The sequence below is a fragment of the Seriola dumerili genome, unplaced genomic scaffold, assembly GCF_002260705.1.
Source record: "Seriola dumerili isolate Sdu_G_001 unplaced genomic scaffold, Sdu_1.0 BDQW01000493.1, whole genome shotgun sequence".
Classification (NCBI taxonomy): domain Eukaryota; kingdom Metazoa; phylum Chordata; class Actinopteri; order Carangiformes; family Carangidae; genus Seriola; species Seriola dumerili.
In genome coordinates, this window is record NW_019174748.1 from 1,062,246 (window position 1) to 1,085,235 (window position 22,990).

The following is a 22,990-nucleotide window of genomic DNA, read 5'->3' on the forward strand; positions in this document are numbered from 1 at the left end:
CCATTCGCGCAATGAATCATGGGAAGTCGGCGGGCTCAGGTGTCTCTGATCTAGCTGCACCAACCAATCGCTTTTCATCAAACCCTCTGTCTCCCTCTCTCTTTCTCTTTGATCTGGCCTTGTCGCCAGTTTCCTCGTTCCCGTCGCTGGAATCAGTTGGTCTCCGTCAGAACCGAGATCCCGTCTGATTCCCCCGGTAAAAACCCGTTTAAATCCCGTCCGGTAACAGCGACGGTACTCAGAGCTGTAAACTAACATTTAACTCAAAGTTTTATTTTTACAAAACCATTATCTTCGCTCCATTTCGTCTTCTACCTGCCTAAGAGAGACACCTGTCGTACCTCACCTGTCGCCGCCATGATGTCGGCGAGACAGTAATGGCAGCAGACGGCAGAGCTCACCGGTAGAAAACAGGCGACAAACTGTGAAGACGAAATAAAAAAAAACAGGACAACCGGGACCCTTCAGCGGGGACTTACTGCGTCATGGATTTACTCGATGCAGGAGAGAAGTTCAGTCCAAGACAGGTGAGTCCAGTACCTGTAGTATCAACCTCGCTGTGACGTCACAGCTCGTACAGGTTTTTCAGTATCACCAGAGATTAAAAACAGAAACCAAGCAGAAATGGTTTCTCTTTAAAATAACTGAAAGTGTTAATAATTTAATAACAATGATGTGACTGACTGAGTGAGTTTTAATAGGTTTAAAGTGGTTTTCAGTACAAACTGTTCTGTTCCTATTGTCTGTACTGCTTTCCACAGCAGGTTTCACTGGTTTTGATGGTGGTTGTAAGATTTGTAGTTGTGTCTGTATGATGTATTATAACTATTATGACTGGTTTCTGATGGATTCCAGTTAAACATATCAAACTTCATACATAAAACAAACTTATAATGCTTAAAAACAACAATTGAATACAAAGCTAATACAGTCTTTACCTTTTACTTGTTAATTTTTACAATATTGTTGACAGTTTTCACTTCCTCTCACTGAGTTTATTCATGAATGATTTGGCAACAGCTTTAATAATGTAGTAATTTTTTAAATATTTTATAAAACAAAAAAATAAATAAATGAATAACAATGATGCAGGAAAGTAACTGGCTCCAGCTTCTTAAATTTGAATATATTCTCCACTTCTGTTTATTATTATGTCTTTGGATTGGTCAGACAAAACATTTACCCCAAACTATTTAATTGTGTCAGATTAATTGATACCAATGACAAAAAATAACAATAATTCTTAGTTGCACACCTAAATCAATGATGTTCTTTCAGCCAGTTAAAGGTACACTCGTACAGAATGGGGAATCTTATTTTCATCACATTTTCACCCAGATATGAAAAGATGGGGATCAGTGTTATCTTAATGTTTCTGAAATAAGACCATACAATTATCCAATATCAAAAAAGTCCAGATGCAACCAAGAAGCAACCGAACCATCGGTTAATTTTGCGCAGGAATATTAAACATGGATTCAACCACTAACTGCTCCACCTGCTGAGCCACAGCTGTCACAGATGTGAGTTAATACATCCTATATATATATATATATATATATATGTATCTGATGAAGTGTACATGTGACCAAGATGAATTTGAAATCAACTTCAGGAGGTTTTAGGCTCATTCCAGTCAGAAGTTGAAAAGGCGCGTGCATCCGTCTCTCCAAGACTGTACATGCTCTTCACTCCTCCTGAAATAACCTCTGATATCAGCAGCTGAAGAGACTGAAACTGAATCTCACCATTGTTCTCTCTGTTGTGTCACAGTGATGGGAAAAAAGTGACTCCAGGGTTTTTTGCAAATGCTCACACAGAAGCTCAGATTCATCAGTTAATAATTTGGTACACTGAAAATGTCTTAATGTGCATCACCACCTCCTCCTGGACTGGAGGAGAGCCAACCCTGATTTACACAAAGCCAAGAAAACAAAGAAGGACTGTAATCAGATTTATTCATGAGGCTTAGTGAAAGCATAACTGTATTAAATCCATAGACTGTAAATAAAGATAGATGTAGCCTCTGTGATCTCACCCACAGGCTCAGAGTGAGCTGCTCCACCATCACCATCTTGGCAGTATCTGACTCTGCATCTAACTCCCAGCTAATCCGAAAATGGGCAAAGAGGTGGGTATGTATGGAGCCAAGACTTCGGTTCTTGCCAGTTTGTGGCAAGCATACGCTCACCCACCTGTCACTTAAAGCGGCCATGCCCTCAATTATACAATTATACAATTATACTAACTTTAAGCCTCAATAAAATGTAAACGGGTGAGTTATATAAAAATTGGCTATAGAGACCAAAACTGTTTTGTGTACCAGGCTGTCAACATGTTTATTTCTATAAAGTTGGACATTTTAACATGGGAGTCTATGATAAGGGATTGACTCACTGTTGGAGTCGGACTCTAGTGGTCATTAGAGCAACTGCAGTTTTTGGTACTTAAGTGTTGGCTTCATTTTCTGGCCTCGGAGGTTGATGCTAGATTAAATCACACCTTTTTAGCTGGATATAAGATTTTTAATTGTCTCTCATCTGTCTTGGTTTTCGAGGGCTACATGTAAATTTAGGGACGGTCCTGCTCCACTCCAGAGGGAGGTGGTAATGCACCTGAAACTGACAAAAATACACAAAGATGAACTTGTCATAACAATTACAGTTGGCTGGGTTTCTATCAGCTTTTATTTTTTTCCAATGGGTGCATCTACATTTGCTTTTTTATGACGGAACCTCTTCAAATTTTGTACAAATGTTCACTTGCACTCAAGGAAGAACTGATTTAGATTTTGGTGGTCGAAGGTCAAGATGTGACCTCACAAAACACTTTGACCGTAACTCAAGACTTCAAATAGTAAATAAGACAAAATTTGGTTAATATTTTATATGACTCTGGATAAACGGGGACGTAACCATGAGGCGGTAATTCTAGTTTTAATATCAGATAGTTATCTGTCCAAGAAGTATGAAATGGCAAGGGGTGAATGAGGTATAAATGAGTCCTGGGTTAAGGACATTTATACGTTAGCTTAGCGTAAAGACTGGAAGCAGGGTAAGCGTCATCAAAAGTGGAAAAAAAAATCCCTTTGCAACAACTCCAAGTCTGTCTCATTTACAGGTGTAGAAATAGAAATGTGAAAAGGAGATTTTAGCACTGGAGCTTTTTGTTGATACACAGGACATACAGCTCTGTCTCTAAAACAAACTCTCTGACAGTTTGGAGGCAGAGCATTAATATTATACAAAGTAACAGGGTGTGGATCTACTCTTTCTTTAAGACACTGAATCAGAGGTCTGAAAGAGGGTGCAGGACGCAACACGCTGACATGTCGTGTATCAGTAGTGAAGACATTCCTGTCCAGCAACACCCTGCTTCACTTTGACACAGTTCAACAGGTTCGCACAGAGCAGCCTGAACACTGACTGACTGTGTGCCACCTCACATAAGTCTGAAGGGATCTGACGTCTGCAGTTTGGGTTTACCACACGTCACCAGGGCTGGGCCTGAAATGTGATATGAAACATACCTGTGTCAGTACTGATGCCAAAGCAAAGAGAAATATAAACATACTTCATCTTTCATTTAAAGGTTTAATATACAAGATTTACTTAAAAAACAATGTGTAGACTCATAAAAAGATAGCCCCTCTAAGTCATCACTTATTACTCTGTGGAAATGTCTCATCTATCTGCAGAGACAGAGGATGTTTAAGGGCGTCACCCTTTGGGCAATGGGTGTGTAGCCCCCAGCCAATAAGTACACACAGGGTGTAAAGGCGGGGCTTGGGTTACATTTGAGTCGCGGTCTCTCTCCTCTGCTTTGTCATGCATGTACTGTATAAAGAGCTGCAGGTCTGTGTGTCTGTCTGACCGAAAAGCATTCACACAAACTCCGGCAGTGCGGCTCCTTCTTGTAGTGTTGTGGGAGTGTTGTAACCGCTGTGAAACGATCATAAAATAACATTGCATTTCCCTGATTCCCTGCTTTGTAATTGCTAACACTGCCCCCCTCTCTCCATTCACTCAGCCACCACTGCTGCTCCCTGCTTCTCTCTCACTCGTTGAGCCGAGGAGAAGGGTCCAACTCTGAATGGTGTGTTTACAAACAGCAACTGATAAATCCTGCGTATTGTACCTTTAACAAAAGATGCCTCAGTTCTCTAATATTAATTGTTGTCTAAACAAAAGCAGCCGCACTAGAACTTTGTCCAAATAACGTCTAACGTCATGCTAGCCATCGAACACGAAGTACAGCTGAGGCTGATGGGAATCTCAGTAGTTTTGTAAAGTTTTGTTCAAAGTGAAATTTTGCTGATGGTGGTATCTAGTCATGTAGAAAGTTTTTGTTTTTATTTGACAGGGCTTTGAAACATCTGATCACTCAGTATTGAAAAAATAAGTTTTAAAACCATTTAGAACAGTGTCTTTCCAGAGGTAATGTCCCTTTTACTCAGTGTAATCCCAATGAAAGCTGCTGAGAACGTGCTGTGTCAGCATGTTGTAGCCAACACTGTTGTTTCCACAGTCAACACAGTTCAAAGGTAGGGATGGGTACCGAAACCCAGTATTAAACAGGCCCTGGGGCTACATTTTTAAAGACCAGAGTATCGATAGTCTCTCTCTCTCTCTGTCTCTCTCTCTCTGTCTGTCTGTGGGGCGGGGGCAGCTTTGTGTCATATGTTGGAGCACCGTGCAGCGCAGAGACACACACACAGACCCTGCTGTTTGTGTCAATGGCAGAGAGAGCTAAGCGTTTTGAAGTGTGGTTCGGTCTTTTGCGTGTAAGAGCGGAAACACGAGCAGTGTCTGGAAACATCCAGTGAAAGTCTGTTACACACAGATGGAAAAATGTACAGTTTACAGTCTTCAGCTGACTAGCTCGTCGTTCATCCGGCGTTGTGTCATGCGTGTTCTGTCTGCTGCAGCCTGGAGCCCACACACAGTAAATTAAATTATACAAACATGGATTAATGATGAAAAGTAACCAATAGCCATCTGATTGTTATGAGCACGTACTTTGTTTGTTTGCTAAGCAATGCTATGAGAAAATAAGCAATGTTAATTCTGTTCTTCATTTGTTTTTGTTTTTTTTTACCGATAACAGTACCGTTAAAGTACCGGATCAATAAGTGGTATCAATAAGAGCAGTAGTACCGTTAAATTCTTAATGATACCCATCCCTATTCAAAGGTGAGTTTATCTTTAGGAGACAAATGAACAAACTCTTACAACCCCCCCACCCTTCCGGTCTTTCTCTTCGTCTACAGGACCCTGACTGGGATACGGCGCTCCAGTTCTTGCCGGCCTCAGACTCCAAGCACCTGGAGAAGAAACCGGGCCGCAGGAAGAAGCTGTGGATCGGAGTTGGTCTGGTGCTCGCGGCCGCCGCTGTGGCTCTGCTGACCGGACTGCTGGTCTGGCACTTCCACTGTGAGCTGATTTCAATAACCTTTATTCACACAGGCAGTGTTGTCAGGTTTGGCTGAGGAAAAGTAGCCCAGTCAGAACTAGAACCCACCCAGTCAGTGTAGAAGTGGCACAACTTTTTTTTGTCTATCCAGTATACTGTATATATCGAATCTGAGCTTAGATATCAGTATATTTAAATGTTTGTTTCTTGTGGGTAAATAAACATTTAAAGTCTTGACGTATATGAACAGATTTAAAGTTTAGTTGCCATGGATTCAGTGAGTTTTGCTGTGAGCTACAACATGAGCCATGTGCCAAATTTGCTTTTAGCAGCTCCTCTTTGCTCTGTGCCCATAAATATACAGACAACTCTCACTGGATCACTGTGATACTGAGGAAAACCTAAAAACATGATCATTCTGAATGAAGTTCTGCAGTTATAAAGAGCACCTTTTTTCTTTAATGTCTGAGCAGGTTTATGGACGTTTATTTGAAATGGATATTAGAGATAATAATGTCCTTGGGAAGCAGAAGTTGCACTGGATCTAAAATGTGTGTTTCATATCTGTGTGTTCAGATTTGACACTGATCTTTGAAACAGTGTTTTACAGTGTCCTACCTTAATATCCTACATCAGCTGTGCATTGCTGCTGCTGCTTTTGATTGTGTTGATCGGCAGCCAAAAAGCCAGTCAGAAACTATGAGGGCGATGATATGTTTTCATAGTTTTGTCTCTGGACCAATGCACTGGCCTGGAAATGAAATAATCTGAGGTTGATGAGGGCTGACCTTTAGCTTCAGCTCATAAATTATCATTAGGACATGTGATGTCAGAGACAGGGGAGGTTTCTTCTCCTAAGGAAAAAAAACAGTGAAGTAGGTTGAGCAAGACTCAATCAACTTGATCTACTGAAGCATGAAGTACAAACTTCACTGCATTGTTCACATACTTCAGTGTCTATTCATCAACCAGTTAGAGTACATCTGCAGCCAGTGGTTATTCTCATCACTGATGGTGTGTCAGTTACTTTCTGAATTGATCAGTGACGTGTTTTTATCAGTAAAATGGGTAGAATTATAGTTGTTTTTACTTGCAGCTGCAGCACAAACAGGCATGCACCAAAGTGCAAAGAGCTTTCATGAATAACACTGAATATGAACTGGTTTTCTTTTTTCTTTTTTTATATAAGAAGCTCCACAGGTGACGTTTAACAAGGAGGATACCATTTTAATTTCTTGGTTATTAGTGAAGGACTGATATCCGGACTGTAATCTTTGTGTTGATCTCTCCCGCTCTCTCTCCGTCAGTGCGTAATGACGTCAGAGTGAAGAGAGTTTACATTGGCTCGATGGGAATCAATAACCAGCCCTTCCTGCTCGCACACGAAGATCCCAATAGTCCTCAGTTTACTAACCTGGCCAGTCTGGTCAGCCAGCAGGTGAGACTTCACAGGGTCCCAAAGCATCATGGGAGTTCTTCACACAAGTGCTGCGGTCGAAAAGTCAAAATAATCTCCTTTCTAACCACTTTTCCCCGATGGCAAACATTGTTTCTACATTTATGTGGGTCTTGCAGGGTGACATTACTACGGTGCATGACTTTAAATGTTACTGTGGCAAGATATCTCCTTTCCTTTCGTAAAGGAAGGTCCAGTGTTTCTTATGCTAAAGGAGATAAGACAGGAAGCATTGAATCTCCTTTCCTCACCATTTAGAGAATTGGACCAGCTCTCATCATGGCTGCTGCTCATATACTTCAGGTCATTTCACTCCGTTAGGAACCTTCCTAAGAAGGAAAAAAAAAAGACTTTTCGAGCGCAGCCCAGCTCCGTCACATGCTCCACTCTGAGCTGTGATATTCATGGTGGCTCTGATCACTTCTCCTCTGTAGCTTCCTCTGTTCTGTATTTGTTGATGTGACTGTGATGACATTAGACTGATATGATGATGATATGTGACCTTTGTCTCTTTCAGCTGAAACTGATTTACTCTAAAAACTCTGTGCTGGCCAGATACTTTAAAGGCTCCACGGTCCAGGCCTTCAGGTACGAGTCGTATTACAGCTGCAGACTTTCTCAATGATGTAGAAACTTGATGAAGGTCCCTGATAGTATAAATGTAGATGTTCCATGATGATCCATGTCTTTTTTGATTATAAAGCAGGTCTAGGTTCTGTATTAATACTGTGAAAGTATCAAAGCGCTCAGACCACAGAGAAATGCACACAGTCTGTATTCAGAAACTGAGCCTTGAAATGAGCTGTCAGGACTTTTATAACTTTGTGATGTCACAACAAAGCAGTCACTGCTCTCAGCCATGTCCCAAGCCCCGCCCACCGGGACCCACAAGCCAACCTTGCAGGATTGGGTTTCTCAATCCATCAGTGTTTACCTGAAATCTGCTATAATTTTATTGGATCACTCAGAAAATAGCCAGCCAATCAGAAGAGAGGATCAGAGCCTCCTCTCTTCTGATTGGCTGACTGACCTGTTGTTACTGAGCTCCAGAGAGAAGCCTGAAAGAGAAGATGTAAAACTACACTGAGATGGTTTTTGGTTCTTAAAACAACAAATGTATCTTCTTATGGATCAACACTTCAAATAAAATGAGGAAAATATGGACCTTTTAATTTAACACTTTCTAGGACATACTTTTATAAAACATTGATCAGAGAGCTGTAGAGATAGCGTAAGGCTAGCTGTTTCCCCTTGCTTCCAGTCTTTATGAGAAGAAGAGGATTTTGCACTCATAGATCTGGTTGTTTGTCATTTTGTAGTGAGGGTGAAGGCAGCAGTGACGGTGGCAGTGGCAGCATCGTGGCGTATTACCAGTCAGAGTTCGACGTGCCCATCCCCCAGCAGACATCGCTGGACGAAGCCATCGAGTCTCTGGATCCGCCGGAAGGAAGTCAGCAGGGCCGACATGGACGAGTGATGCTGAGACCCACGGACGCCCTGAACGTCAACAGTGTCATCTCACGAGGTCTGAGAGCTCAGTACAAACATAAACTTTAGTTAGAAAATGGGACAGGTTCGCCTTTCCAAATACAGTATCAAGATTAGTTTGTCTGAGTTAGTACAAAACAAAAAGAGAATATTGAAAACAAAAATTTAGAACAAAGCCTTTAGTTTTCACAGTTTGGACGATCAAGAAGTTCAAGAGTAGGAAACTGTTTCTCTCTCTGGGAAAAATAAAGTTTCACTTCTGCACAAACCCACAGTCAGAAGCTTCGTTTTCACTGCAGGAACTTTAAGACCCACAACTGAACATGCATCTACTCTCTCCGGTTCTGCTCATGTTTCCTCTGTTCTCTGCTTTGTGGACGGGTTCCTGAAGCTAAATATGAGCTTAGGAGGTGAAGCTTTGAACTGAAATATTTTCAGTCACCAGCAGAGGGCAGGCGAGTCACAGCACAAAGGAAGAGGATGCATACTGAGTAACAAAGAAAAGAGATTTTAAAAGATAAAAAAAAGTGTGAGATCATCCACACAGCATGTAAAACATGAACTCATCTACTTCATGACGACATGGAAACAGCAGGAATACAGTCAAATGATCATGTTGGTAATAACTGTTATGTCAGCCAGATCAGATTAGAGGAGAAAAAAGAGACAGCTCATTCTAAGTACATAAACATGGCTAGAAATCTGAGTTCTCTAGGATTCAAAATCACAGCAGCTGTGACGCCTGTCAACATGTTGACGTTCTGACCATGAGAACCCCCATGTTTCCTAACATTGCCCAGCGAGGGCAATATCATGGTGACAAAACCTACTTGCCTGCCTTCATTAACAGACAGTTTACACAGATGGATTTCTCTGTATTCATCTTTTACTCATATCTGAAATTGTTGTCATAAATATATATACTGGAGCATGCTGTATATAATGATATCATCTGCTCTGTCACTACACTCAGGCCTGTTGGCTCAGTGATCCGTGACACTCGTCTTTTTGCCAACAAACCCTTGTTTTTTTTTTTTCTTTTTTTTTTTTGTTTTTTTTTTATTTGTATGGAAGAATTAAATCCAAGACCTGCTGATGAAACGGTGAGACAGACTAGATGTTTTCAAACTACTGTGATTATTTGTTGTGACGATGTGAGCACATCCTGTCTTCAAAACCAGTTTGACACCTCTCTGACATGAGGCAGCAATACCTCTGCTTTACAAGGTCAACACTGTGCTAAACTGCTGAATTCCTCTGCTCTCTGACTGAGGAGTTCCTTTCAGATTGTTTTGATTAGCGTCAGTGAGAGGTTGAGTTTTCACTGTCATTTTTCCTTTTGTGCAGCACTGTAGCAAAGAGAGCAGCCAGAATAAAAAACAGCAGGCTGGTTTAGATTTTTATGTCAGGCTTTAGGCTTATCATTAACCATCTGTACAAACTGTCAGAGTGTCAAAATGCTGACTATGCAAAATTATGTTTATCTTTCTTTTCACAGTTATAGATCCACGCATGTCAAGATCCTCTTTTGGTAAGAACTCCTAATATTTATTTGTGGAAATTTTGTAGAGTTTTTATTTTCAAGTTCTTTTCAGCTTTTAAGTTTTATTGAAAACGAATATATTTATATAATAATTTCACACACAATGTGTCTCAAAACAGGCTCCAACAATTAAATAAAACAACTCAATTCATGTTAAACAAATTATTGAAAAATATTTTGAAAGTACAACAGTGTGTAAAATAAAAATTCTGTGAGTCAGAATCCTTTCAGAGGTCTCCTGTTGTCTTAATTGTTGATGTGAGTTATATTTTAGATGAGGTGTCAGGTTTTTAGTGGGATTTATGTTTTATAGCCAGACTTTTATATTTTCAGAGAGAGAGTCCTTCAACATCCACGTCAAGGAAGCGGGAATCGTCCAGTCTCCGGGGTTTCCAGACTCTTCGTACCAACCAAACGTCTACCTGCAGTGGAGGCTTCGGGCCGACCCCGGCCATCGGGTCCGGCTGGACTTCCACACCCTGATCCTGGAGGACGACTGTCAGCAAGACTTCATCAAAATCTATGACTCCCTGGCTCCGATCGAGAACCGCGCTCTGACAGAGTGAGACCAACTTTTACGTTTACTTACTTTGATTAACTTTTAAACAAGCTTGCTCACTTTCAATCAGCAAACCAACTAGCCTGGAGAGCTGCTGTGGCTGGTTAGTGTTAGCATGTCACTGGTTAGCTTGCTAGCTACAGTAGCTAACCAACCAGCCCTGCGTAGTCACTACCTGATGACATTAATGCCATGGATTGCCATAAATCTGTCAGCGCCACCTCGTGGACTAACTTACTAACTGCACAGATATCTGGCGTTTCTGTGTTATATGTTCGTTATTGGCTGAAATAAACCCCGGTCCTTGTATCCTCTCCTCTTCAGACAGTGTGGATACCCTCATGGCTCCCTCTCCTTCTTGTCCTCTGGGAACGTCATGTTGTTGACTCTGGTCACCAGTGAGGAGAAACACTTCCCCGGCTTCAGAGCCAACTACTCCCAGATTCCTCTGACTGAACAAAGTACGACAGGAAAACACACTGTAGTAACAGTAATCAGAGCAGAACAGAACCTGTTCCCCATTAAGGAGAAAAAAGTATGAAAATGTGAAGAAGCTTTTGTGGATTGTCTTGTGTCACATTTAATTATGTTGATGCTGGTATGTAAGGATCTATATAATTTAATATGATATAATGTGATGTAATATAATGTAGATAACAGACTCTTGAAATGAGTTCATTTTTCTCTGAGGCAGGTATAATCATTTCAGACGTGTTCGCTGGTTTCTGAGAAAATTTCAAAGTAAAATTTGAGATTTTTGTATCAGTTGTTTTACAATATTTAATGTCATTAGCCCGACTTCACATTATTTCAGTGTAATCTCTGACCCCTGACCTCCCTGTGGAGGATATAATGTCTAACGTGTTGAACTGTGTGTTTTGCTGTCCAGAGTGTGGAGGTACGCTGACTGCAGAAAAAGGCTCTGTGTCTTCACCTTTCTTCCCCTCCAACTATCCACCTCAGACCACGTGTGTCTGGAACATCAAGGTAAGTCCAAGTTATTGTTCTAATGAGAACCGCTTACTAGCACCCTCTAAAGGCTGCAGTAGTCAGTACACTGCAAGGAAGAACAAACAACATATTATTCTTTATTACCAGTAGTGTAGCTAAAAGTATAGTTTGTGCTCAGGTTAGTGTTTGAAGAAATGTCATGGGGTCATTAAAATTTAAAGGTTTTTATGCTCTGCAGAACAGGAATGTGATGATGACATTTCATGACAATCCAACCATTACATTTTCATATTTCTTATATATTAATGTCTATTTTGGCCTGATATCGGTACTAAAGAAGTGGTCAGGAGGTTACCAAAATGATTAGGATTCATCTTCTGGGGAGGATGAATGTCCATAAACTGATATAAATTCACCATGTAATAGTTCACAATTAAATACATGAAAGATAGGATCCTCCATATAGTGACAAATTGAATAGCTGAGTTAATAAAAACATACTTCATAAAAACATAACATAAATATGTCGAGAGATTCATGCAACATCATAAAAATCAGGTTGTATGAAAGAAGGAACTAGAAAGTGTATATATACATGTACATATTCATATTTCTACTTATGCACAACCGTCTGGAGCTGGATAGAACGCCCTAAAATAAATCTTGGAAGAGGGGCCTATTGAAAAATACAAAGAAAACTATTTACTAAAGATATCTAGAGAATATTCAGTGTCAGGAATCATAGAAACATGTTCAGAAGAAGTTCATCATTTCGTCCCTGGTGAGCGGACCAGCTGGTGTCCGCTCAATGTCTTTAATGTCTTCATTTTCCAGGTGATTTATTTTTTTGATTCTTTTTCAGGTCCCGGAGGAAAAGTTTGTGAAGGTTCAGTTCAACAAGTTCTCCCTGGGAAATCAAAGTGACCAGTGTCCCAATGATTACGTTGCCGTCAACAATCAAAGGTTTTTTTCCCTCTTTGGTTTCTTGAACAACTTCCTACAAATAATTCTCTATCATCTCTATCTGGTCATTGTCTCACACTCACTCATGTTCCTGTCCAAGTGGAAAATGATCTTGTGGCTTAGATTTGTTCATCAGCTCTTAGGACTTGAGAATCTTGAATATAATTTCTGTGACTTGGACTTGAATTGTTGGATTTTGAGACTATACCACACGTGGCTTAGACACAGCTGTTAATTCACATGTGACCGTGGTGACTTGGACAAGACTGCGATGACAGACCTGAATGAGAAGACTGGGACATGATGTCAATGACTTGTTCTTGGCCTCAATGACATGGACGTGACTTTAATGAGTCGTTGTTTTAAGATTGGGCAAAATCATTGTTTTGCAAGTCTCAAGTCTTGGCTGGGACGTCCAAAGTCAAGACCAACAATTTCCAAGCCAAGACCAGGTAACCTAAAGTGTGTTGCTATTAGGAACAGCAGCAAGTTTGGGCTGATTTTACAGCCTTGTTTTACTAGTGAAACAAGAGCAGAACACACTTCAGAAAGTGAAGATCTCACCTGACCATGACTGTGATTTTACATTTGTAATCTTTGATGACTTGAGACTGGAGGTCTGGATGCTTGTCTACATCACTGGTTCCTCATCGATGCTGCATTAAATATTTGTATTATCCTGTATTGATCAACAGAACCACTCTGCACAACAGCATCACCTTCCTGTCTCTTTGTGTTGTAGACTGTGTGGCAGGAAGTTAAAAAGCACAGTGATCACCAGCCTAAGCAACAGCATGACCATCAAATTTAACTCAGACTCGTCCTACGTTGACCAGGGTTTCACCGCCGAGTATGAAGCCTTTGTCCCGACCAACCGTAAGACCCAGCAGCTACACATTCTCCAGCACGCCTCCAGTTTTTTAGATTGATTCACCTGCTGCACTGCTTTTTGCGTTCGTTGTGTGACTGTTTGATGTTGTTAATCAGCTTGTCCAGGAAGGTTCCAGTGCACCAACAACCTGTGCATCAACAAGACTCTGCAGTGTGATGGATGGAACGACTGTGGAGATGGTACTGACGAGGACAACTGCAGTGAGTCCAAACCCTGACCGATCAAACCCAAAACATACAACATCTGTGGATATATGTTGTTTTAATAAAGTACAAAAATAATTCTTATTAACAAGATATCTTAACTCCAGGTCTCCAGCTATAGCACCAAACGTGGATTAATCCACCGCTGAAAATAGTCCCTGAAAAATGAACAATTTCCTCCTGTTTATTTGATTAAAAAAACTACAATAAGCAGCTGTTTTAGGAAATTACTGAGCTTTTGTAAAATGAAACAATATATTTGTGAGGTGTTTTTTACATCTTCAGTAGGAACCAGTTGGCTCAGGGCTGAGAGCCACAGACAGATGAGGGAAGTCAGAAAGTGAGAGAAACTAACACATGATTTTTCTGTGTGTCAGCATGCGATGCGTCTCAGATGAAGTGTAAAAATGGACGCTGTAAACCAAAATTCTGGGAGTGTGACGGGGCTGACGACTGCGGAGACAACACAGATGAAGAAAACTGTGGTGGGTTCAAGTGAACTTTGAAATAAATACAACTGTTGAGTTAAACTCCAGACTTAAAGACTTTCATGTGCACTGAGGGTTTAGTGGATAAAATGACATAAAAATTATAAACTAAAACTTATTGTATACTTTCACACTGAAGTTCAAGCTATAAACGGTTGAAGATCTCACTGCTGATGGCGTTTCTTTTCCTTCACAGTAAAATGTAAAGCAGGAGAGTTTTCATGCAGAAATGGCCGCTGTGTCCCCGAGAAGTTGAAGTGTAACGGAGAAGACGACTGCTCTGATGGATCTGATGAGTCCAAATGTGAAAAGTGTAAGAGGCAAAACTGGTTAAGCAAATATCTGGAAAAGGCTCAGCTGGACTGTGCTGAGAGCTGATCCCTCGTAATACACACATACGTACATGAATATTTGAGCAGTAGAAAAGTCAACAAAGCTAGAGCACATAAAAGGAGGTGGTGGAAGGAGCAGTAGTGGCAAATAATTTTAGCATGAGGATAGGAGGTGAATATGTTGGATGTTATTACTTAGCTGGTTGCCAAGCAGCCCAATAATCCGCAAATGATTTTGATGCTTGAGTGGAGCAGCTGTGGTCAATCGGCTAATGGAGGTGTATAATTGAGGACGTGGCCTCTTTGAGCAACAGACAGATTAGCCAAGAGTTAGGGGCGGAGTCAGACATTGCCAGGATGGCAATTGCAGAGCAGCTCACACTGAGCTTCAAATTGCACCAGAAACCTGTGGGTGTTGTCATGGAGTCTGTGTTCATCTTCATTTACGGTCTATGGTTGTAACAGTAGTAATACTAATGATAAACTAGTGATACGCTTGTGTGGTCAAAGAAGACATTTTAGTTTTTGTTCTGCAGTGACTTCACGTCTACATTGACGCATTAGAGAGGAAAAATTTTCCGTACTGACTGATAATGTCAGTGCTTTCATTTGATTGGGGCTGGCAACAAAAATGGTTCATTAAATCACTTCAATTTCCAAAAGCTTAACAGGAAGTTTTGAGTTCCTTGCTGTAGCTCTTATTCTGTGGGATCCATTTTCAGTGCCAGTCCTCATACTGTGTCTCCTGTCATTCAGCTCTGGTGCTGCAGCAGTGTTCAGAGTTCACCTTCCACTGCAAGAGTGGACGCTGCATCAGTAAACTCAACCCAGAGTGTGATGGAGAACAGGACTGCGAGGACGGCTCTGACGAGGACAACTGCCGTATGTTTCCTACACCCACACACACACACACCCACACACACACACACACGCACACACACACACACACACGTACACACACACGTACACAAACAGTGCAGTGTGACATCAGTCGTAATCTGTGTACATGTATGTCTCCATGTGTGTCTCTTGTCTGTGTGTTAACGTGTGTGTGTTTGCAGAGTGCGGGTCAAGGCCGTACCGGAGTTCTCGTATCGTGGGCGGTCAGGCGTCAAGGGAGGGCGAGTGGCCCTGGCAGGTCAGCCTCCACATTAAGGGCACGGGTCACGTGTGCGGAGCGTCGGTGCTGAGTCGCCACTGGGTGCTGACCGCCGCTCACTGCGTCCAAGACAACGGACCAAACAAGTAGGAGCTCCTCCATGAACCATCAGAGCTGTTTGAATAGTTCATCAAACCAAACTGAAGTGAACGAGCCTTAAAAAACATTCCTGAATTTATTCCACTGCATTCTCCTGCAGCTGTCAGCTCTGACCTCATGACTGTGTGTTGATGCAGGAACTCGCAGGCGGACCGATGGGAGGCCTTATTGGGTCTGCACGTGCAGAGTCAGACCAACGAGTGGACGATGAGGAAGAACATAAAGCGGATCATTGCCCACCCCGACTACAACCCTCTGACCTACAACAACGACATCGCCCTGATGGAGCTGGACACCGAAGTGACCCTCAACCAGAACATCTGGCCCATCTGCCTGCCCTCCCCCACCTATGACTTCCCAGCAGGCCAAGAGGCGTGGATCACCGGCTGGGGAGCCACCAGAGAGGGAGGTGAGTTCTTCATTTGCTGAACACTCACTGTCTGAAAGCTTCTGTGATGTCGTTCACGTTTTTAAGTTTGTCTGGGGAAAAAAAGACGAAAGAAAACATTTAGGTTTTTAGCTTGAGCAGCGATAGCCTGAGCACACTCACAGAAACTGTATAACATCTGGAAGAAGTCACACGCACACTGCAGTGATGGAGATGTATTAAAAACTCAAGCCAAAGAAGTTTTATAGAGCAAATATAAAGTTAAACAATTAGAAACAACAATACAGTCAAGGTCTTAAAAATATGCTTAAATCTCAGATCTGTTTAATCCCTGACATGTATTGGTGAAAAGTGGGTACTGACTAACAGGGATTCTCTTAGCAGCAGGGTCTAAGGTGCCAGGTGACATCACTTTACTACGTTACTCCAGCACAAGCTAGAATTAACTTTAAATTTGGGTTTCAATATGTTTTTTGTTTATTTTTATGCAAGTACAGTGGACATTCAAACCTATTTAAACAGAATCAGTTGCGAACACGGATTTGAAATTATGCCTGCTTTGTTAGGCGTCGCTGCGACGATCCTGCAGAAGGCAGAGGTTCGGATCATCAACAGCACGGTGTGTAAGAATCTGATGAATGATGAGGTCTCAGACAGGATGTTGTGTGCTGGAGTCCTCAAAGGAGGCGTGGACGCCTGTCAGGTACAGTCGACAAAAATTTCTAAAATTCTGTTTTTGTAATTTCTTTGTCATTATGGTGTACCGAGTGTAGCTTGATGAGGGGAAAAATTAATTAAAATATTTTAGCATTTCCAGCAACAGCTCCAGCTGGGGACGGGTCACCAAAGACTGGTCACCCTACTTTAGAAGTATTCTCCAGTGGCTTTAATTCAGTCGTGATTGTGCCATATTTACCTGCTATTGAGAGTTCCAGTGTGCAGAGATCTGAATATCCTGATAGCTAACAGTTATTGTTATAATGTGTGAACACTGTGGGATTTTGTTATTTTTTTGCCATTCTGCCCACATTGAGAGAACGTAGCAAAACTGATGCCTTAAATGTCAAGAAAACGGAGCATATAGGTGTTGAGATCTTACCCTGAGTCTCACTTGTTCTACAGCCTGTGAATGTCACCATCCTTTATTTCACTCCCTCTTTATGACTCAACGAAACACTCGCTCACTGTTCTGCTGTAACTTTCCTCCCTGACCCTCTCAGGGTGACTCCGGTGGTCCGCTGTCCGTCACCGGCCCCGGTGGGCGGGTCTTCCTGGCTGGTGTGGTGAGCTGGGGCGACGGCTGTGCTCGCAGGAACAAACCTGGTGTCTACACTCGAATCACCAAGTACCGCAGCTGGATAAAGGAGATGAGCGGAGTGTAGCTGCAGAGCAGCAGACGGCCTCTCTGGATTACGGGTATTTCTCATGGATATTTATGACTGGAGGTGAATGTTGGATGTGATAGTTTTTATTTTTTTATGTTTTTCAAGACAGAATAAGATCAATGTTCACAGCAGAATCATCACCCTCAACTGCTCTTTGCTTCTACAAGAAAAACACTTCATCAGAAAAGCTTCATCTCATTCAGTAAATACATAAAACTTTTGAATCAAGGTGTGATCATGTTGAGAAGCAGGGATATTTTCAGGTTGAAATTTTGCTATGAATTACTTTGTAGCAGTAAATTCTATATTTCAATTTCATTTTTAAATGAAACACTTGAACTTCCTCTTGAACAGGTGAGGGTGACGTTAAAACACTGAACTCTGTCACACACTCTGAAAATAATGGTTCGCTTCAGGACCTCATTCTGATCGTGGTTTAACTTCAAGCTAACGTGATGTTAGCTGGCTGAAATGATTCTGTTCATTCTCACCATTTCCTGGCTCCTAAACACACATGGAGAGGTTTGATTTACTAATGTTGAATGAAGTTGAATGAAGGGAAATGGTGCTCTTAATCTGAATGGCCGAGTGCTGATCATATGATGTATGTTAAGAGATAACACTCTTTACTGTAGCTTTTCAATACATAACCTATTCCATACATATTCCAACTATGTTATAAAATACAAAAAAAAATCAAATCAAATCAAAAATCAACACTGAATTCAGTAATCAGTCTTACATATGTAATTTACACATAAATTGTGAAACTTGCTCAGATCGAACTAAATCCATTACAGCTGTGTAAATTTTTTACTTGTGAAGTTATGGATTCAAAATGTCATACATTTTAGTGTTTTTATTACAAATTCAAAAAAATTTAGTTGAATATATATTTTTTCTCCTCCTACCTTGGATTTGCTGTTTATCTTATGTATAGCCTATTTTATTGTCTTTACATACACATTTACTCTTTTTCGTGTGTTTCATCACTAGATTGCATTTCTGCCAATAATACAAAGGCATCATTTGTATCTGAAAATAAGACATGGTTGTTTCAGCAGCTGTGGATCAGCTAAAGAATCTAGTCTTCTGTCAAATGAACAACAATTAAATCAAACTAAGTAATCCATGCGTGACGAACAGGGACCAAGTTCCTGTGTGATCCTTTGCAGCAGATTACATAAAAAAAACTAAAATAACCTCTAAATACCCCTCTAGTATCCAGAGAAACTGTAAAGTTTCATGAAGCTTTTGTTATTGAGCTCCTCAGGGAAACACCAACATTTTTGCCATGTTGTCAAAATTCACTACAACAACGGAGCTATAGCATAAAAATGAACCCTTAAATGTTTCTTGAATCTCTTTTTGTATATGGCGCTCTCCAATATTTGCTTTGCACTACAAAACAGAAGGAGGGCACTGATTTTTCAAAGCAAACGAACCAAAAAGTTGCAAAAGTTTGAGCAAAAATAAATGAATAAATAAATATTTGTATTTATAGAATTTATTAGGCTACATTAGAGATTTAAAAAAAAATTCAATCTTTTGCCTTGTGCTCTTTGTTAATGTTTGTGCAGCACTCCCTTAAAGCAGCTGTTTTTGTTACAATTGTTGTTTTTTGTATTCATGTTTTGGATGTTTCTGCTGATTGTATTTATTTGTACAGTGTTTATATAACAGCTGGGTGTTTGGAGCTCGACTTGCGTTTGTCCTGGTTACACTTTGCGTGGGTTTTATACAATAAGATCAAAGGATGTCAGCATTGTTCAAATGAATCTGTTACTTAAATTTTCCTCAGACAGAGACATTGATTTCTTTGCTCTAGCAGCACATTCACCACTGTGAGTAAAGTACACACAGAGGGAACTCAAGTGCGACTTTGTCTGTAGGCCTCATTACGTTGTAGTTTAGTTTCGTTGGGTAATTTAAACTCATTTTAAGATTTAACAAATGGGTAATTACGTATGAATGTGATGAACTGTGGCTGAGACTAGCCAATACTTAGGTTTGCAAGTACTTGTATGAAGGCTAATTTATACATTTATACATTTACAGAGATGTATACACTTTCTTGTTGTTTTCAATGGAATTTAATGTTTCTCTTTTAGGAGTAACTACCAAATCTCATGCAATAAAATCACTGATAACCGAAATAAACATTGACACATAGTGGCTCTGTTCTTGTTTCTTTGAGGAACAGTAAAATGAACTGATACACCACAACAGTCTGTAACAAACTACACAAACTTGACGACCTTTCAAATTTCAAGGTAACTGGATGAAATTTATCACAAGGTATAAAAACTAGAGTCACACAGTGATTCCATTGTATTTGTATTTCTCTTTTAAAATACTAGAACCACTGCTCTGCCTGTGGTATTTGGTTAAAAAAAGGCTCTGATATTGCCTAAAATATCCAGCTATAGCCATCGTACTCTTACTTAAACAGGGGGAAATAATGCTTTTAATAGCGCAAATACAGTTTTAAAAAACAATCTGAGTGACAGACTATCCACAAGGTTTCTCTGTTGAAACATTTTAAAACCACAGGACATCCAGCTGATTTCTTAATGGATCTTCACATCCTTAAACGTGAGAACACATTTGTGCTGAAGCGAGCAGTTGTGGTCACTGCAAAATGAAGCAGAGCAAAGAAAGAGGAAGGAAAAAATACCAGCAGAAACAGGAAAACCCAGTCCCTCGGGGCTGAAAAAAATGGCTGACAGTAAACAATTACTTCATTTCACATTATAAAAGCCAACCATCTCCACCAAAAGTGTTCCAACTAATGAATTCAGTGCAAAGAGGGTGCAGACATTTCAGCCTGTGGTCTTCTGTGTTTTGGGGTACAATTTACAATCCACCATTAAATTAACTTCCCACAAGGTCAGGCCCATGATCGTCCACAATTATATTCTAACACATTACGTTCTCCACAGTAAGCTTTGGTCATGTTTCACATTTTTATTAATTTATCTGTTTAGTTTAGACAAAAAAACATCAGGTTGACTAAAACAGCTCCTTGGCAGGTATAGAGACAGATTGAACTAAGCTAATGATAGCTCCCCAACAGGAAGACACTTATTGACAAAAGTTTAAGTATTTATATCATTGTCATACAAGTGTGTTGCTTGGCTGCTTTGCACATGCTTTAAGCTGGTCGCCGGCCACCAAGACGGAAAAAAAAGTGAGCCGTTAGCTGCCGTGCAGAATGGTAACATGGATCCGTCTCGTCTCATCCGACACTTAGTTCTCCTACAAGTGTTGGAGCCTCCGTGTGGGATGCTTGGGTCAGTGTTTTTAAAACTTAAAGAGCGCAGCCGCGAGTGCAGCTCACTCTCAAACAATGGTGTAGGCGAGGTGTTCCTGGTTTAACAGCACCGTGCTGCGCTGGCGATAGGTCTGCTTACAGTGTTTGTGTTAGTTAGAGACATACCTCTATTAGCTCTATTAACAGTTAGCTCACATTAGCGCCCGGGTAGGTAGAGACAGACTGAATACAGTATTAACAGCTAGCTAATGTTATCTCCATGGCAGGTAGAGACCGTAGGACAGCTATATAACAAAACGGTAACTTTCACAAAATTAATTTCATAATTTATCAGAAAACTTGAACCTATCGTATCAAACTTTATTATGATATATTCTGGTTTTTTTTTTGTTTTCTTTTTCAAATGATTAAGGAAAAAAACAAACAAAACCCAACAAATGAGGTTGTATATAGTGTTTGAAATGTAGATACCTCAGTCTTTATACTGGGCATGTCCAACACACAGCAGACTTCCTTTTTTAAAAAAAAAAAAAAAACAGGAAATACATGGTTTCATGTGGGTGCAGGTTCAGAGGGTATAAGCAGGTTGTCAGCAGATGCCAACTGCACTTCAGAGATGGAGGGGGAACGGGCAAGTTTCTCTTGTGGGAAATTCTGGACCTACATCGCAGTGATTGCGATTTTTATCCTGCTCGGCAAGAACTTTGAATGCACTTGCAAACCGCAAGACTTTGACTGCAACTTGTACCTGGTCCTGCCAGTCTTTATAGTATTTGTCTTTATACTCTGGACAGACAGGCCATTTCAGAGAGTCTGTAGACACCTGTGTTCATCTGCGTTTGGAGGCAGTGACAGGCTTCACACCTGCAGTGTTTTGGGGTCTTGCTTCCGTCACATTATCAAAGCAGCTTTCATCGGTTTGCTTTGGGTCGTGTGTGTTTTAATTGATGGAGACTGGTACGTTTGCTGTATGAACGATCACTCTCAACAACAGGCACAGTTAGCCTGCAAAGACAGGGGAAGGATCACTGACGAGGACCGAGTGATCATCGCTGAACTGAAAAATGAGTCCAGGGTGAGTGTGTTTCTTGTATATCATCATTGTAACCTGTAGGAAATGAAAGAAAACAGTGATGGTGTGATAATATAACCGTTTTGGGTTTTTTTTTTTTGCAGGTTATCGGAACCTTTTTGCTCTTTGGCATCATTTGCCTGCCAGCCCTGTTGTCATCATTTGGATGGAGGAGACATTCAAGTTGTGAAAGAAAAAACTTGTATTACAAACTGATTCTGAAAGAGGAGAAAAATGTACTGAAACAGATTTTGAGGAAATGTGCAAAGGAAAAGTTGACAAAGGAAATGGAGAACAAAATCCGTGGTGAACAGTGGGAAGAGTGTTTTGATGTTGCTGAAGAACTGGTTAACGCATCTACTCAACCAACCAGTTCTGAATGAGAGCGTGGGGCACGAGCAACATGACACAAGGTAAAGAATCAACACCTGTCATAGTTAGGCGCCTCATCACATTATATTCTTAGCTAAATGGTCCTACAATTGAAAATCAAATCAGTGTGCAAGAAAATCTAGGACCAAAATTTGTATAAATATTATACAAATTTATTATATTTGCCGATAAACAACAGTAACTACATTATGGAGACTTTCCCTCCACTACATTTCATATTTGAATATTTTTAGTTTTTACTAGTTACTCAGGAGAGCGAGTGTGGAAAAACCTCATATCTCCTGGGATGTTTTCATTCTTTCTTTCCAACATTGTCTTAAATCCTAAAGTGTTGTCACTGTTGTGTTGAGATTTTGACTTGAGTAGAAGATTTCTGGGCTTCTAACCCCGACTGCCATTTTGTTCTTTTTCCAGATCTTGAAACAATCGACTGAAAACCCTCCACAAGCACGAGCAACCAAAGGTCACAGAGGAGTAGTCCGACATCTGAATGCAGTAACACCAGATATATTCCTCTTACATTAACATAAAATGTTGATTTTGTTTTTGCTTTGCAGGGATCAGAAGTAATGTTTTTATCTATATCATTTTTATGTATATAATGAACAAGTCAATCACGTTGAATGATTTAATTTTTAAGTAGATTTAAGTGTTTAAAAAAACATGGGGTTAATTTTTAGTTTCAAGTTCAATAACTTTTACGTTTGTTGTGAAACTTGTAATTTTCTTTTGTAATCCCAGAATTTTATCTTTTTATCTATCTTTGTTTTAACTACAGTGAACAAATAAACTTAAAACTTCCACCAAACTGAGGCAAATCTTTTTCTTCCTCCAACTAGTGAAAAAAGTGTCCAAGTTTCCCAAGTTTGTTTTGTTGTTGTACTGCACTAAATTTCTGCATCTGAGAATGTGTTCACTGTTTTGTCTAAAAGT

The 22,990-nt window shown here is 40.5% G+C and overlaps 1 protein-coding gene and 1 long non-coding RNA gene across 2 annotated transcripts; both read left to right on the plus strand.

Annotated features, from left to right (window-relative positions):
• Positions 1-147: 147 nt before the first annotated feature.
• On the plus strand, positions 148-18,857 carry LOC111235457 (suppressor of tumorigenicity 14 protein homolog). The gene is made up of 19 exons (XM_022763925.1): positions 148-527; positions 5,270-5,432; positions 6,720-6,850; positions 7,386-7,456; positions 8,188-8,393; positions 9,855-9,887; positions 10,233-10,461; positions 10,783-10,919; positions 11,348-11,445; positions 12,272-12,372; positions 13,115-13,248; positions 13,360-13,464; positions 13,845-13,952; positions 14,152-14,268; positions 15,044-15,169; positions 15,349-15,532; positions 15,683-15,954; positions 16,500-16,636; positions 17,154-18,857. Exons 1-19 carry the CDS (start codon positions 486-488, stop codon positions 17,313-17,315), a joined length of 2,556 nt encoding a protein of 851 aa, XP_022619646.1. The 5' UTR covers positions 148-485; the 3' UTR covers positions 17,316-18,857.
• Positions 18,858-21,215: 2,358 nt separating this feature from the next.
• Positions 21,216-22,792, plus strand: LOC111235460. Its single transcript, XR_002665683.1, has 3 exons — positions 21,216-21,667; positions 21,769-22,077; positions 22,472-22,792. It is a non-coding gene; the product is annotated as an uncharacterized LOC111235460 (long non-coding RNA).
• Positions 22,793-22,990: the final 198 nt, after the last annotated feature.

Bases quoted from the DNA above. Each gene is read 5' to 3' on its own strand.
- LOC111235457 (XM_022763925.1), top strand. From the start codon at position 486: ATGGATTTACTCGATGCAGGAGAGAAGTTCAGTCCAAGACAG. The intron at 10,920-11,347 runs GTACGACAGGAA...TTTGCTGTCCAG, and splicing joins GATTCCTCTGACTGAACAAA to AGTGTGGAGGTACGCTGACT. The intron at 13,249-13,359 runs GTAAGACCCAGC...GTTGTTAATCAG, and splicing joins AGCCTTTGTCCCGACCAACC to CTTGTCCAGGAAGGTTCCAG.